The 16901-nt window shown below is 38.7% G+C and overlaps 2 protein-coding genes across 2 annotated transcripts; one reads left to right on the top strand and one right to left on the bottom strand.

Moving 5' to 3' along the window:
* The first annotated feature begins 1482 nt into the window (after window positions 1-1482).
* nudt3b (nudix (nucleoside diphosphate linked moiety X)-type motif 3b) lies at window positions 1483-11331 on the top strand. Its single transcript, XM_046383032.1, has 5 exons — window positions 1483-1807; window positions 3477-3587; window positions 6630-6674; window positions 6781-6865; window positions 7093-11331. The coding sequence occupies exons 1-5, from the start codon at window positions 1709-1711 to the stop codon at window positions 7287-7289; spliced, it is 537 nt and encodes a 178-aa protein (XP_046238988.1). The 5' UTR covers window positions 1483-1708; the 3' UTR covers window positions 7290-11331.
* Window positions 11332-12701: 1370 nt separating this feature from the next.
* Window positions 12702-16872, bottom strand: rps10 (ribosomal protein S10). Its single transcript, XM_046383033.1, has 6 exons — window positions 16716-16872; window positions 16114-16263; window positions 15016-15190; window positions 13419-13496; window positions 13083-13138; window positions 12702-12787 (listed from the first exon to the last, which is right to left on the bottom strand). The coding sequence occupies exons 2-6, from the start codon at window positions 16261-16263 to the stop codon at window positions 12746-12748; spliced, it is 501 nt and encodes a 166-aa protein (XP_046238989.1). The 5' UTR covers window positions 16716-16872; the 3' UTR covers window positions 12702-12745.
* Between the last annotated feature and the right edge of the window lie 29 nt (window positions 16873-16901).

The following is a 16901-nucleotide window of genomic DNA, read 5'->3' as shown; positions in this document are numbered from 1 at the left end:
AAGATTTCCCTTTACTGAAAACAAGGGGCCTAACCCTAACCCCTGAAAATAGCCCTGTACCACACCTGAATTCAACAACAAAGAGTTGTGCCTTAATATTTATAGTCTATATAGTGCAGATACAATTCATTCTTAATTCTGCTGCACAAGTGCCAACTAAAACCAAAGAGAGAGTACACACATTTTTTTGTGTTGATTTCAAAATTCTTTAGTTAGTTTATAAGGCCCTATGGTCTATATACTATAGTTGTTCGTCACAGCAGTACAAAAACATTTGGTGATGCTGCTGTCAACCATTATCCTCCAAACTGCTGGTACAACCTTCTAGAGGATCTGGGAAAAGTTGAAATTATTGTTTTTCTCTTTTTAAAAATAAAAACCCATCTTGTCCAGCCTGGCTTTTATGTGGTGTTAAGTAGTGTAATTTTCTGGTTTTATAATCTATACTTATTTTATTTGAGATCATCAGTATTTTTGTGTTCTGGTCTGTTTTATCAACATTTTATTCTATTTTATTGCTGTTTTACAATCATCAGCTCACTTTGTGTAGTAAAAAATGTATTGCTATTGTTATTTTCGTAGTTAATTTTTTGGATTGTTTGAAAAGTGCTGTATAAATGAAGACTGACTGATGAGTTGTGGTACATGGCTCAAACCTATATGGCAGGCCAGTACATTAGGCACTTTAAATCAGAAGTATCAATACAAATTCATACTAGTGATTAGGTATTACTTAGTATCGTTTCAGATGCCTGACAATACAAATCAAATACTCAATGGCAGAGTTGAAAAAAATTTAATCTGTGATCATTTTAACAATCAAATAATTGTTTAAATCATTTGTTTAGAGTTACAACCGAAAACCATGTTTCTTTTAAGTTAACCGGCTAAATCAATGAATTGTTCTCTCTGTACAATGTTTAAAAATAGTAGAAGGCCTACCATTAACAAATTCCTTGTTTTACATAAGCAGTTCATATATTTCGCATATATTCATTTTCTATCACATTTCACATAAAGTCAATTATAATTATCACATATGACTAAGAGAAGTACCTTGTCAAATTGTCACATTGCAGCATAGGCTAAAACCGACAAACGAAAGTTGCTGATGAATACGCCTGCCCCCACTTTCATTTCAGCGTTACACATACCTAAGATATATCCATCTTTTTCTTTTTTTCAGAATTAGATTAGTTTTGAGAATCGGCGCTGTCCATTACCTGCGGTGCTGAAACAGATGGCTCAAATCAGCATTACAGTTATTTTGTAATTTTAATAGCATATCACATGGTTGCATTTTAATTTTCAGAGCAAAGTTGTACAAACTTTATCATATCAGCTTCAAACAAGTGGCCATGACAAGCTTGTTGGAGTCATGAGTACCAGTTTTCCTCACCGGCTCACTCCAGTCAGAGCGTGGTGTTGCGTTTTCCCCGCATCCGTTGCCCCAATTCTTTAAAGCCTGATAGGTAAATTTCTTACGCTGCCCGAGCTAGTAAAGGTTAAATTACGTTGTGGGCGTAGCGGGTCCTTGTAATGGCGACCGTGCCGTAGATGTGCCTAGGTTTGTGAAAATGAAGCGAAGAAGAAGTTATTTCTTTTAAGCAAAACGCCGAGGTTCCCCAGAGGAGGACTTTGCGTCTACAACTATCATCCTTACAAGTGGTAAACTTAGCTGTACTTTTGAACTTTTGTGCCCTTTGAAATGATGAAGCTCAAGTCAAACCAAACCCGGACGTACGACGGGGATGGTTACAAGAAGCGGGCCGCCTGTCTGTGCTTCAGGAGTGAAACTGAGGAGGAGGTGAGTCCGGTGATGTTGCTGTCTGGCGGGCCATGCTAACTTTGGCAGCCGTAGCCGCTTTCAGTGTTTTATTTGTCTTTAAAATATTTAGATATGTATATACCTACACAGCTGGAATTTTATACCAGTTTGAAACGGTGACGACGACTCGTGTCTTACGCCGTCGTATTGTTTTCCGAGGTTGTTTAGTAAACGTTAGTTTTGAGCTCGTACTTACCCAACTGTTATGTAAGCCTCTTTAGCTGTGCATGTAGCAACGACGGCTTTTTCTAACGTTGCCCTTCTTTGCTTTGAGTCAACCTGTTAGCTGCACGCCAGTGCTAACGTTAGCTTGCTAACTAGCCGTGTTGCTGCTGTGGGCAGCCGGCTCTCGGCCAGCGACCACAGCCCACAGTACATTCTGTGATGTGTGGTGACTTTATCATAATGAGGTGCGTCTGGATAGAATTCATTGTTTAGCTTCCTAAAATGATAGGCTAAGACATGTGTCTGTCCCTAGTTTAGATGCTTTGGTGAGGCAATAAATTAACGGTAACCGTTAGTGTTAACTGTATTATTGTATATGCAACTGGTAACGTTATTACTAGCCAAACATTGGACTGACATGTAGGTATTAGCTATTAGCTGAGCTAGCTTCTGCCAAAACACAACGCCGGTAGGGATAACCAATTAGCTGAACGTTACATCACTATGTATTTTGCGTTGTTTATTGAATGAAAAACAATTAATGACACTAAATTTTGGATGATTTATTCGGCCAAGTAAGTTCCTCGTAGTTAAAGTAACAGTTAATGTGCCACTCGCTACCTTCGTGCACTCTCCCACGAAAACCACTCCAAGTAGTCTGAAAAGAGTTATTTTAGATCAGAGATTATTTGGGAAGCTTATCTTCGGCCAACAGCACACACAAAGATGTCTTTGTAATAAAAACATTTAACTAGGAAATAAGACGAATTGAGACCAAGCTAATTCCTCATTCTTGTTAAAGGCCACATTGTGATCTACATCGACTGATGATTACAGAAAACACATCTGTATGACCTGTACTTAATTAGAAACTTCTGCTAGTGTAGTTTACCAGATTGGCACTTGGACAAACCTCAGATTTTTCTCCAACAGATTGTCGATTCCATGAACTCACCATGCTCATGTGGGGGGGGGGGATAAAAAGCAGCCACAATTCAGCCACACATACTCCAGCTATTGAAAACAGTTGTATCATTTGCTTGCAACCTTACAGTGAGTTAACTACAGTCTTACAAAATCTAGTTGTCACATCAGTGATAGTTGTGATAGTTTACAGTGTCAAAGTTGATAGGTATCTTGCTCAAGTAAAATCACTAATGTAAACACTGTCAAATGAACACTATTTAAAAAAACAACAACATTGAATTGGCGCACAGAAACACATTGCATTACATTTTCATCAAAAGCATAGTGTTTCTCTGCTATGATGCATCTGCCATGCACTTCTCTCGCTTGACATGCTTTTTGAGCAGCAGAAAAGTTAAGACAATTGAAACTTTTCAGCACAAAGCATGGTATTCGCACCACTTCTGGCCCTGATCGCACACGGGCACACACATAGTCCGTATGTAGAGACGAGCCTCTGTGAGACTCAGGCCTTGGACTGTAATGCCTGACCCGTCTTGTGTGGGATGCTTTCTAGGTGCTGCTGGTGAGCAGTAGTCGACATCCTGACAAGTGGATAGTCCCTGGAGGAGGAATGGAGCCCGAGGAGGAGCCCAATGTCGCTGCAGCTCGTGAAGTTTGTGAAGAGGTAGGTTCTGTAATTTTTAATAATTATTATCGCTAATTTAAGCCTATATTGATGCCCCTTTTCCCTTGTAAAACAGGTTCTGTCAGATAAGCATTCCTGTATGGACTGTGCTGTGTCAAACTTTACTTGACCCTTATAAGCAAAACTTGGATTTAAAACATGCCTTTCTAGACTTCGTTCATAGCCAGGAATATTGTTCTGAGAATGGATTTCCATTTGCAGGGTGGCACATAAGATGTATTGTGTTTCATTTCTATTAAATCATGTCTGTATTTAACACTGGGCCTAATAGCATGCTCTCAGAACTCATTTCGTCAGTGCAGTCATACTGTTTGCATGGACAGAGAGAGAAAGAGCCTAGCAACATGTAAGCTGTATCATAGCATCATGTTACAAAGCAGTGTTTAGATGTCAAAGGAGGACACGCTGAGATTGAACACTGGTTACCCAGTGGTTTAACTGCAGCGATATCCAATCCAACAGCTACAACAACTAAAGAAAAACAATCAGCTTTCTTTCTTTGTATGTTTTGGACAGGTCTATTTTTACAATAGAAGCCTTTTTACAGAGGCATTTTGAGGGACAAAATGTGTCCTTTTTTAGTTTCTGCTTAGTAAATAGTAGACCATTTTGAAGCTCAATGGAAATCCTTAATTCAGGTGTCTGTCTTGTGTAAAACGGCAATTTCCAAAGAAGGTGGTTCACTGTAATGAAAACAGGATGCAATCATTTTCAAAAGCACTGTGTTTACCAACAGTCATTTTAGAAAGTGTTCCTGAGGACATGTAGTAATATTCTTGATACAGTCATGTGTTTCACAGAGTGGTGAATCTCACGCCATCCTTGCTTGTGAGCACTTGAGCCTCTCGAGGGCTTTCATATCCAGTCATGATACTGTCACCTGTTACAATGAACCTGTTTACCTGTGGAATGTTCCATGCAGGTGTTTTCTGAGCAGCACCCAACTTTCCCAGTCTTTTGTTGCTCCTGTCCCAACTTGTTTCAGTTGAGTATGTGTCAAAGAAGAATAACATTCCTCTTAAATTTTGTGCTTTACACAGTGTCCCAACTTTTTTGGAATTGAGGTTGTACATTCTGTCAGACTTTTGATCAGAATAGTGACAGGGCGCTGAAGACAGTGAATCTCACTCAGCTGTCAGCTGTTGGCGGGTCACTGACCATATAAAGCCTATTCAGTGTGTGATCCATCACACTGATGGATGCTGATATCATCCCTCATCCTGGCTTCTGCTGTTTGGTAGCTTGCAGAATGCTGTGGCTTGCCAACACATTTCCACAGGGTCAAAAGAAATGTTGCCTCACTACTGAGGTTTGTTAAAAGTCCTAAAAGGCCACATTCAGAAACTTTGTGGATACTGGGACTTGTTGATACTCAATGCATCACCATGTTCTGTGGTTTCTTAAGCCTCTCATTGGACATTAGTGTAAAAGGACATATCCTAATCTGGTGAGCTTATTCTGATGACCATATGAGTGGTGAATGATTGCTTATGTTTATTGGTTTGGAGCCCTTCCTGGGATGATGATGAAAACACAGCACTCTAAGCAAGCCAAAGGTTACAGAGGGTTCCTTTGTATATGTGGTTGTTCACAACCTTGGCTTATGCTTGGTTGTTATACCCCTGACCCTGCAGCAAGAAGATGCAGGACAGTAATGCTTAAGTTGAAATGCAGCCTTCATGCTGTACATCATCTTCCCGAGATGATGCCCAATAGTCTTCAGTTACATGAATGCTGGAGTTGGGAGGCATTTTCCATCTCACAAAAACATACACATCGACTTTTGGCCTATTACCTAACCCCTGGCACGTCTTTGGGGTTTATAGTGGTGATCCTGTTCATTTATATATGATCTTGCATAAGGCCTGAAGAGTCCAACATTGAGTCAGTGGTACAGTGTGTGCAGTCAACATTTTATTTATAGACTGAAACTGGAACCTTAAGAAGAAGCAGCAAGGATGTCAGCAAGTGATCTGGCTCTGTATCTCAACCTGACCTAGTATTCACCTCTGGGGTTAAGATCTACCTCGCAAATTATTTTTGTTATCAGAATACGTTTAAAGGTGACCACCAGTGTCAGATGTTCAAATTGTCCCCCCTTAATGAAAGGTTGTGACTTTAGTATGGCTTTGAATTTAGGATCGTGGGAGCAAAGCGGTTATTCTGTTTGCTTCTGACCTTTTTACATGATCTTTTATGACACTCAAAACATCTTGTGGATAACTGTTAGTATGTGATAGTAAATGATAGCTAAATGGAAGTGTATTTTGCAGATGTAGAAAAATCTGCAAAATACACATACAGTTTTCAGGTGCTTTTGAGTAATTCATGAACCTATAAATTATAGATAAAATATCTGAGTTTTTAATGCAGAAACAAACAAGACATGAGGGTTGTACTCTGGGTGAAAAATCAATTGTCAATCAGTTAAAGAAAAAAATTTACCATCCTAATATAATTTATACTACAATTTCATCTATAGGTTGAGTTATAGTTGTTCATGAAAGTTAAAAAAAATAAACTGATTTCCAACTACCTCCTGTTTGTAGAGCTTAGATTAAATGAAACTTCAGATTGTATTTTAAGGTTGGCAAAAGTGTGAAAAGAATCGATGCATGGTAGGACATGACATCGGCTTCTTTCAACAACTTGCGACTTTTCTGGAGCATTCAGCAACAACTCAGGTATTGGGTGGAAATTTGCAGGGGATATAAAAAACTTTATGTAATTCAGTCCGCTGCTACACAAACTGTAGTTTCAAAATTACCATACAAATTAAATCAACACCTCTGACAGTCTTAAGAAAACACTGTGGGGTTAAAAAAATAATAATTTAATGGCAGGCTGTTAGATTACATTAGTTTATACAGGTGTTATGTTATGTCTTTGTATTGACCCCCTCTGTCTCGTCATATTAAAAAAAAAAAAAAAAAAAAAAATCCCAACTGTAACTTTATCTGTAAATACTATCTGTGATATTTATTTGCTCTCCATTTTAATGATTTTCTTTTTATATTACAGGCCGGAGTGAAGGGGACTTTAGGTCGCTTAGTTGGAGTATTTGAGGTGATGTTTGTTTGCTGTGGACTTTTTTTTTGTCTTCAAAAGATAACATACTGCACTGCATATTTGTGAATAAGTAGTGAAAATATATTTTACCCCCCCCCAACAGAACCAAGAGAGGAAACACAGAACATACGTCTATGTTCTTATTGTAACAGAGGTCTTGGAGGACTGGGAGGACTCGGTTAACATTGGTAAAGCCCTGCATTTGTTTATTTGTCAAAATGGGTACACTGTACAGGAAAAGTTCTCAGTCACATGCTGTCTGTGGCTTTTATTTATTTATTTATTTATTTAGTAATTTCCACTTTACCATGTGAAGTGCTTCTAATCAGTCAAAACCTATTCTTACTTATTTCCCCTCATGCTGTCTCTTACTTGTCTTAACTTGCCCCACAATGTTCTCTTGTTCTGTCAACAGGGAGAAAAAGGGAATGGTTTAAAATAGACGATGCCATACAAGTGTTGCAGTGTCACAAGCCTGTGCAGGCCACCTACTTTGAGGCTCTCCAGGAGAGTTGCCTGACCAGTAATGGAACACCTTTGGTGGCCACGATAGGTGGGGACCTCTCCCCTACCTACAGCATCAATCAGAGCTCCGTCTCGGGTATCAGATAACTAAAACCATAACTCTCATACCCCCAGGAGCTTTTGCCACCACTTGCGCTCTTACTTGTATCATGTCATTTCTCTTCTCTTCTCTTCTCTTCTCTTCTCTTTTTTGTCTCAATAAATGGTTTGCCTTGCCAACTCCTTTGTGCCAGAACTGTGGCACAGACTTGATGACAAGTGTTGGGTGAATAGTCTAAAACACTTTGTAAATGTAATTTTTGACCCCCTCTTTTTTTTTTCTTTTTACTGACAACTGCATGAAATGTCCCCTCGCTCCCCTCATTCTCGTTCTTTAATGCGCCCTTAGCGTGGTGTTTATTGAATGCAAGAACTACTTTTTACTGTTGTAATGTAAAAGTGTATATTTAGTGCTTAAGCTGAAGGCTTTTGGTGGTCTTTTTAACGTTTCCTCCATTTTCTTTTATTTTCCTGTGAGTGAATGTGCCCATTAGTGTACTCCCCCCTGTTATAAGGATAGGAAATGTTATCTGTATCTGAATGAACAGAGCTGTGGGAAGTGACTTGTCTTGCATGAGCACTGTTTTGTTGCGTCTCACTCACTCGAGTGACCTGATGCTGACTGTGCAACAGATTTGTGGTAAGGTCTTTGGTCTTTTTTGGTCTTTCTCTTCATTTTGGTCCTTATTGTGGTTATTGATGTCTCTTTAATAAGAAGGATATGGCCCCTCACTAGTCTTTAAATTTCAAGTGTCAAGTGTGTTTCTCTCTCATTTGGGAAGCTAGCCAAGCACTACAAGTCTCACTCTCAAACAAAGTATAGATACTGTGAAGAGAGTGAAAGAATGTCAGCATAAAATGTAAAGTGAACCACCTTTCTCCTCAGTGTCTTTACCTCTTTTTAAATCCCTGTTTTGTTTCCTTTTTTAAAATGCTTTTTTGTGACTAACTACAAAGTCTTCCTCCACATACTGAGAGGGTAGGAGTAGTAGATAACAAAATCATAGACTTGTAATTTCAAATTTCAACACATATCACTTAAGTTATTAAAACCCATTTCCTCATTTTACTCCTCACATTCAGTTTGGTTAAGAGCAATTGTTTACATTGTGTTCGTAACATAACACAGGTGACCAGTGGGCACTTTTCATTTTGGTCGTGTTTTTTTTTTTTTTTTTTTTTTTTTTGTTGAAAAACCCTTCCCTTAGTATTTAATCTGCATCCCCAAAAACACTCAACACCTGCTTGACATTGAAAGTAATGGAATCTATAATGCTGTCTTTGGCAAGATGCAGAACAAACAAGCCTTGTACAGTTTGAGACCTCGTTTTTAACATGTAAAATGCTTTTGGATACTAGTTTTTGTTTATTTGTTTTTCTCTCTAACGTCTGGCAAAAGTCTCTTAAGCCGAGCTGCGTCACTTAGCCTCGATGTGGCATGACACAGATGGCTCAATACTGTGAAACTGGAGGCGCTGTAGATAGCATGTTAGAGGTTTTTATTGTAAATTGTTTATTTCTGTATAGATCAAAGGCGAGACTACAAATGACAAAACTCCTCTTACGCATCTGTGAGTTGTACATGTCATTTCAACTGAGGCTGGTAGAACTGATTGAATTCATGGCGTTGGCTTTGATTGATGGAATGGAATTTTTTTGAGGTAGCATACAGTACACATGAGGCTAAAGAACAAGGGATGAGGCTGTACTTGTAGGTGAGAGTGAAGATCCTATTTATAATTGATTATGCTGAAAGTCCTATTTTTTTTTTTTTTTTTTTTTAAGACCAAAACAAATTTGTAACTTTTTTTCTCATCTTTGGCCAAATTATAAAATTAAGTACAACTGCAGTCAGAGAGTTTAGAAGCATAGCAGACTTTTTTAAAAATAACAATAATAATAATAACAATTTAAAAAAAGCAGTGCTCCACTATGCCCAGTGTATTTTCCCATAGAGGGTTTCCTGATACAAGATACTGAGGTTTTCTGTCCACATTTAAACCTATAATAACATATTTTGTTGGCCACTTGGGGGTGGAAACAAGCTGTAAGGCCAACCTTGACATATTGTCACTTTATTGGGTTTATGGAATGAGCTGGTTAGCCAATAGCTGTCCCTTTGCACATCTGGCATATATAGAGCAACATTAGCTTTCCTTTAGCACTGTTTGTGTCCATGTGTTAAGTGCCCAGTATTAACTCTTGTTTTAGCTCAGCTCTGGTCTCCACTAATTTGTGAGGGAACTAACTGTGTTTACCATTTCATGTGAAGCAAGTAGCACACAGTTGGATTTTTATAGGTTTTTCTCCCCCCATGTCTGCTGTGGACAAAAACGCTCAGTGAGAGTGAAATGAGCTGAAAGATGCTAAATGCTGTTTATTGGTTTGTAACTGCAAGCGAATCCTTTCGGACTGAGTAGTCATGTGTACCACTGTAAATATAGAAATATAGATTATTGCAGCTCTAATTTTAAAGTAATGTTTGTGGATGGATAACCTCTGATTAGGCTTGTGTCATGCCCCAGTGGGTAAAAGCCCTAGTTTTTGAAAGCTAACAAAACAAGTAAAACTTTTTTTCTTAATAATGTGGTGCTCAGTGTTGTGCTGTAGCAGATGCACATTTAGCTGTGAGTAAGGACTGAGAACTCCAGTATCATGATTCATCTGTCCAGAAACTGCTGGAAAAATGATCCCTGATGGGACATGTAGACTGGAAACTAGTGAATGAAAAAGCTAACCTAGAAAAAGTTTGGGGAGACTACAGTGACAGCAGTGGTTTTCAAGTAGTGGTGGTTATCCTTATTCATGGTCTTTTGTTTCAGTAATTGTTTTGGGAGGGGGCTCATCTGTGCCAGCAATTCACGCTTTAGACAGTCTCCTAGTATTGGCATCTTTATAATTCCTGAATGAAAACTTTGTTTCCTTGAACGATAGTATATTTAAAAGGAGTCTAAAGTCACCTTCAGTTTGAGACTTTACACTGACTTTATTGCTGTGTATATCAGAAAGGTGTGGTGGCCAAAGTCTTGCTTTATGATGCCCTAGCTGGCAGGTCATGAGATATCATGTTGATTACAACTTTTAGTCTTCACTGATATTTGCAGTTGGGCGTTAAGGAGATGAACCTATACAGCTTTAAAAAAAAAAAAGAAAAACAAAATTCGAAACCTATCCCAGAGTATTTGGCAATGATTTCATTCACTCTTGAACGTTTGATGCTAGTGACAGGTACTGTCAAAATGAATGTGAGGAGGATTTCCACAGGTGCAGCCAGTGACTTAATTATTAATGACCACTTGTTCTTTACCCATATTTTCTGTTTGTTCTTTTTTCTGTTGAATTATTGATGAGCTAATGTCATGTATATAGCTAACACAGCACCCTTACAGCCAGAGGATGCACTTTGGCTTTTGGTCAATAAGAATTAATCTAGTTTTCTTCTCTTCTTTTTAAACTCCCCTCTAACTCAAAAGTCAGACAGTTCCTGTCCTAAATGAAGTGATGTGGGCTGGAGTTCAGGAGGGAATTTATGAAGTAAATGTCTTCACATTAGCACATTGATATTAATGTGGGGTTATGATGGAGTAAACGCATCCTCCCCTTCTCTCTGGAGATTTCTGCTGTAGTGATTGGATTTGTTTGTATATCACACTGAAACTCCTGATCTTGGGGGATGGGGGGCAGATGACGAATTACAGAGAGAACTTTTAGAGCTTTGCATAAAGTCACTTCTATAAATTTACCAAAGGTGGTGGTTCGAATATGTATTGCCCCCTCTGGTGGTCAAAGCAGAGGATTCCAACAGTTTCCTTTAGCGCAATGGTCAGGTGGCCATTTTCATCACTGAATAACTTCAATAACCAAATTGACCGAAAAAGCCATCAAAAGATTACTCCAAATTTTTGTGCACTTCTAGCCGTTGACCTCAGCCTTGAAGTTTCATACTCATAATTGTGTTCTCCAAGGTATATGTGTCACTGGAATTTTCTTTTCCTCTGTTTTGTCATTTGGGACTGTGGAATAAAACCAGTGTGAGAAGACTGAAGATTGTAATATAAATGTGCCAACAAATAAACACCAGTATTTCACATTCAGGCCACTGTCATTATTTGTGTTCATGTCAGTAAAATTTTTGATTGTTTTTGCTTGTAGTGCTTGTGATAAACACTAATACTACTCTAGAATGCTGATAAGATTATTCTAAAGATTCTATATACATTTGTATACTAATGAAAGTGCCTTTTAATGCACAAGGTTTTATGTCATACTGCTCACTGTCAATATATCACTGTTTGCACTTAGTATGCAACACTTGATCTGTTTTACACCAACAGTAAATGATAAAATGTGTGCTGTCACTCAAGCTGCAACATCAGAGTTCTGCCAATGAATCTGACCACCATCCATCTTTCAACATGTTTTTAAACTGCGGGTAAAGCCTCCAACTTTATACAAAATCCATTTGACATGCTGATTCTAAGCAGGTCTTAAGTAATGGTATGTGTTCCCAATGCAGAAGTAGACAAATTAGAGTGAACAAAATTTACATAACATTTAAGTAGTACTGAATTTTTGCTGTCTCTTCATGACATGGGCAGTTGAAAACCCAAGTTGCAACATATTAGCATTAGACGGTTAAATAGGTTTATTACTTTTATACCAACTGCATCAGAAACATTTTATTGTGCCCTGGGGGAAATTGTGCATAAACACTATGTTGTCAGGATTGCTAAACAGTAGTGATTAGAACTGTATTTGGGACAGTGTACCCCTTGCCTTTGTGAACTGCTGCGGGTTGAGTGTCCCCAAATTTTTGTGTACATACTGTACTTCATTTAGTCACATTTCCAGTACACCCATCATACTCAAACCCAGTTAGAACTTGTATACGGTATGATTCCACATTATAAGCAATCCCAAAAACTGTAGTGGCCATTTCTGCACATACACTTGTGTTCACCTTTCCTCTTTGAGCCTCAGTCTAGAACTTGGATAGTGCTATGCTAGATGATTCATCTATGGAGCCATACAAGCCTTTGGCCTTCCTCACATCACAGTAGCAAAAAGCACAAGTAAAAACCATGGTTGCTTCAGTTTGAGGGCCCTGGTTATGTACACACAGGCTCATCGGGACACTTGAACAGATCATTGTTGGTGACTCACTAGCTCTTAAACCCAGTCAGAATGAAGAACAAATGCTTACAACCACAAGTACTTATCCTCTCTTTGCCACCAAATTCAATAATGATAATGACCTGAACTTGATCTAATTTTATTTTCTATATTATGCATCCTGTCACTGATCTTTGACTCATGCACTCTTCCTAATCTAAGCCTGCCAACTATCATTGCCTATCCTGAACATAAAAATATCTGAGAAAGTTTGAAATCGGTTTAACGGTTTTAAATTCATCATTAACCCCAAATTCCCCTGTATAAAACCATACCGACATGGACAAGTTGTGTTTTGAATTTCTTTATTGTACAGAAAGAGCGAGTGAAATTTACTGAGGCTGCTGTCCTCTGCCACGTCCAAAACCACCCCTCTGCAACAGGAAAAGGATTTTGTCAATACATCAGTGAGTTGAACAGAAGAATCAGGTTTTATAACTGCACGAGACACACCAAATTAAGCTTGCTGGCATTCCTTACTGAAGCCACAAGCTAATAGTTTCAGGGAGAAGTGTTCTATAATTGCTGTAGAGAGCATTCCTCATTTGTCATAACGGGGGGGGAAGACCAAAAGTATGCTTGTCTTGAATACAAATAGAAATAACCACAAGAGGAAATTTGGAAAAAGACACAAGTTTTACAAGGTTTTACAGTGCAAAAAACACTTACGAACTGAAACTCTGTGGCAGCTCCAGCACCGGCCTCTGCTTTCTTGTCAGCACCAGCTGATGGAAGTTAGAAAGTAGCAAGTCAGCAACTCTCATACATACTTCAAAACACATTAACCACCAGAAACATAATTGAACATTACTTTGGAGGAAGTATTCTCCACTACAGTACAGGAAGACGGCCAATTTAAATAACTTTCTTTTTCCATTGTGAAACTTTGCTGAAAAAGTACTAATAAATCAAATTTATTGACTCTGTGCTGCTCATCTCAACTTTTAACACAGCACAAGATCAGACAAGCGATAAGGTGACTGGTATCATTACAAGTATACTTACGGGGTGCAGCAGATCGCCTGTATGCATCTCTGTCGGCCTCTCCACGGTTAAGGCGGGCGGGCCTCTCTCCTTCCATCCCTGCAGAAATAGAAAGAAAGTTCAGTTCAGAGCTTGTGTGTTTAAGGTTCATTTTGCTTTGCAAAAACATTCATTTAAAAGACAACCAGTATATTTTTAAAATGTTCAATGGGTCTCACCAGATACACATATGCTTTTTTGGCCTCAGGAACTCATGAGCAGATTATTCATGATCAAATTGAAGAAATGTGTAATCCCAGAATGCAGCACTGTTACATTTTATTCTGCACTTAACTGTCATGAACTCTAAATCTAAGGATGCACAATATATTAGCAGCTGATATATAACTGTCTGAAAGGAAAATCAATTGTTACTGTTCAATTAAAGCAATTTCAGTAGATGCCACTTCAGGGCTGAGTCCCACACACAGAGCAGGCAGCAGAGCCACTTCACAGGCCACAGCAGGTCAGGTCCACATCCAGTGGGGTTTACAGACATATGAAGCTTGTTAATGTTAATTGTTATGAATGAACTACAAGGTAATGCTGACTGTACAGAACAGTTGAGCCAAATCAGCTACGTATCTGAAAGTGATTTTAATTCTTGTGGACTTTGAGGTTGAGACCACCCAGCCTCTCTACCAGCAGTGAGTGCCTTCACATGAGCAGAGGAGGGAGGATGACAGGAGAAATCAGTGATGACCAGGGCTGTGCTAAACATGCAATCCAAGAGCTTTCAGCACCCATTAATCTGTCCAACAGTAGGTATAGTCATTCTATTGCTTTATCGGTGTCTATTAGTCTTGTCAATCTAAAAATATATTTTCCTCTTGCATTTTTGCTATTGTTATCTGTTCATGTCATTAAAAGTAAAACACAGAGTTCTGGTTTTATGTTAAGATACCACAATCATATACAAAGCAGGCGAGTCAGGTGTCAGCTCCTACAGGACACATTTCCGCTCTGAATCTAAGATTCAACAGCCTGACTTGAATAAACCCACGAAATGAAAGTATGATTAACACATGTCAAATAAAGCCTGGTATTACCAGAGGAAAGTCGTCTAATTTGAAGGCATATTTAAATTTTATTGTATAATTTAAAGGGGAAGATATAACAAGTGATTTGTAAAGTGTAACACAATTTATGTACCAACAAGTGAAGATGGTTAACTGATTTGTGATTTTGCCTCAAGTCTTACTAAATCAGCAGAAACTGACACTACTATTGACATTTATTTATAGATTTCCATTTTTTTCCAAGTATTAAAAAAACAATTAAATGAAAATTCACCTCAAGCTAATACACAAATGGAAAGAATAAAAGTTGCTGAAGTCCAACCATTGAGTGACTGCAGTCTTTTGTGACGTAATTCTCTTTGCTGTCTCCTGCTTTTTCAACAGGTTTACATCAACAGATAATGACTTGTTTCCTTTATCTAAAAGTAAAAGCTAAAGACACACTTCAGTATTTTAGTGTCAATAACTCATGCCAGCCTTTAGAAGCAACAGCAGTAATTATCACAGACAAAATTCTGTACCATTAATAGCACATTTCACATATATATCAGTGAGCTTACCCTTGGGCCTGGGCCTTGCGGTCTCAGGGCGGGTCTGGCGGCGCAGGGTGGCGGGCACAATCTCAGGGGGAAGGTGGAGGAAGTCTCTCAGGTACTGAATACCCTCATTGGTAAGGTACCAGTAAAAATGGCGCCAGGCAAATTGCTCCTTGACATACCCACAGGACTTCAAGGACTGGAAGAAAAGAACACAAACAATGCTTTCACACTGTGTAGAGTAATGCCACAATAAAGCAATATCAATTCTTCTACTGTAAGCGTATACTTAATACAACAAGCGTATCCTTTCAGGCACTTTTGTTTGCCATGCTCATCCTCTCCCTTCTATCAAATACCATTGTACTCGACATGTTGTGCTATCTTAAATCTTGCAAACCTGTATTTGGAAAGCCGTGTAAAAATATTTATGTTATTACAAGAAACTAAAGACTTCTGACCCTGAGTAGATCATTGCAACTGCTGCATGACAGAAACATCTGAATTTAAAACTTTGAGTGTAGCCTGCATGCAAACAAGATAAAAAGAATTGCAATTTGGGGTATTTGTTCTTCCAAATGATTAGAAGATTTAAGAAGATGATTAAAAGATTTTAAAATACAGAGAAGAGATGCAAAGTGCTTCTAAAAATACCTTTTGGGTTTATCTAACATAGCCAGTTAAGAGGATAAGAACTGAATTCAGGTGTGCATTGGACAATTAATCTCTGAAGGCAGACAGTGATAACGACAGTGAGCTTATATTTACATAATGCCAGACTGAATGTTGCTCACTATTTAGGATTTTGCATTTCAAATGTCTCTGTTGGGTTCTAATGTCAACTCCAATCAAATGTCTTTTTTGATCTTGCCATCCTGTAAATCAAAGAGTGAATGTCTGTACTTACCCATTTGATCATCACATTACATATAAACTTCATCTTTAGACCATCCCACACTGACAAAGCAACAAAAAACTAGGCTATCCAATGCTAGTGCTTCCCAGACTTTGAAGAATCTACAGGAAACAATCACTAATAGTAACATGCACATCTTGGTTCAGGCTACATCTACTTAAAAATATAAACCAACGATGCTGAACCTTCATCGCCCAGTTTCTCACCTGCATAGCTTTCATCACATGAAGGTTGGGCACATTCTTGTCAGCAAGCTCGGGATGCTTGGCCAGGTGGACATCTTTTTTGGCCACCATGACTCCCTCCTTGAAAAGGAGCTCATAGATAGCAATGCGGTTCTTCTTGGGCATCAGCATCTGTGTTAAGTGACATGTTGCACCTCAGTCTCCACAAGTACATCACAGCTTGCCGTGGCTTCTACTCTCATTGCATGCTAACTAGTTAGCCTGTTAGCTAATTTCGATACAGTTCCCGATATAACGCGGGCTGAAAACAATAACGCTCAATTTAATCGGTACACAGAGGTTGTTTTCATGTGTTTACATCCCGAGACAGAGTTTTATAAACATTATATGTGACTAAACAGCCCGCGTTAACAGAGAAAAATGGCTGTCGTCCGTGAACATCAGAGCCGGAATTACTTCTCCACTTTAAAGGCTAATGTCGACCAATGATAAGTGTTTAACGCTAAAATGCGTTCATGTAGTCTTTTGTGACATTAATAGCAAATGAAAATCAAACTTTACAGTTTAATTGAATATGAGATGTTTAAGATATATTTAGATTACTACGCCGGGTCTGTCTTTACCTTTCCACTTGATAAGGGACCGGAGCCGGAAGGAACGACTGTGGTTGTTCGGGAAGGTTTATCCCCGCGGTGCAGGCCTACCGGAGATGTGTCGCCTCCTACTGGTGTGGAGGGGCAGACAGCTCTGAGTACTTCTCCCTTCACTTGCAGTAACAACCATCAGCATGGTAAGTTCTCTACACAACT

This window comes from Scatophagus argus, chromosome 3 (assembly GCF_020382885.2).
Source record: "Scatophagus argus isolate fScaArg1 chromosome 3, fScaArg1.pri, whole genome shotgun sequence".
In the NCBI taxonomy this organism is placed as follows: domain Eukaryota; kingdom Metazoa; phylum Chordata; class Actinopteri; family Scatophagidae; genus Scatophagus; species Scatophagus argus.
This window is presented reverse-complemented; position numbering and strand designations above follow the sequence as displayed.

What these genes read in the sequence shown, in the direction of transcription:
- nudt3b (XM_046383032.1), top strand. Translation starts at nt 1,709, where the DNA reads ATGATGAAGCTCAAGTCAAACCAAACCCGGACGTACGACGGGGATGGT. An exon ending in CTCGTGAAGTTTGTGAAGAG is followed by an intron (nt 3,588 to 6,629) that starts GTAGGTTCTGTA and finishes TTTATATTACAG; the next exon opens with GCCGGAGTGAAGGGGACTTT. An exon ending in GCTTAGTTGGAGTATTTGAG is followed by an intron (nt 6,675 to 6,780) that starts GTGATGTTTGTT and finishes CCCCCCCAACAG; the next exon opens with AACCAAGAGAGGAAACACAG.
- rps10 (XM_046383033.1), bottom strand. Translation starts at nt 16,263, where the DNA reads ATGCTGATGCCCAAGAAGAACCGCATTGCTATCTATGAGCTCCTTTTC. An exon ending in CGCAAGGCCCAGGCCCAAGG is followed by an intron (nt 13,497 to 15,015) that starts GTAAGCTCACTG and finishes CTATTTCTGCAG; the next exon opens with GGATGGAAGGAGAGAGGCCC. An exon ending in CAGGCGATCTGCTGCACCCC is followed by an intron (nt 13,139 to 13,418) that starts GTAAGTATACTT and finishes AACTTCCATCAG; the next exon opens with CTGGTGCTGACAAGAAAGCA.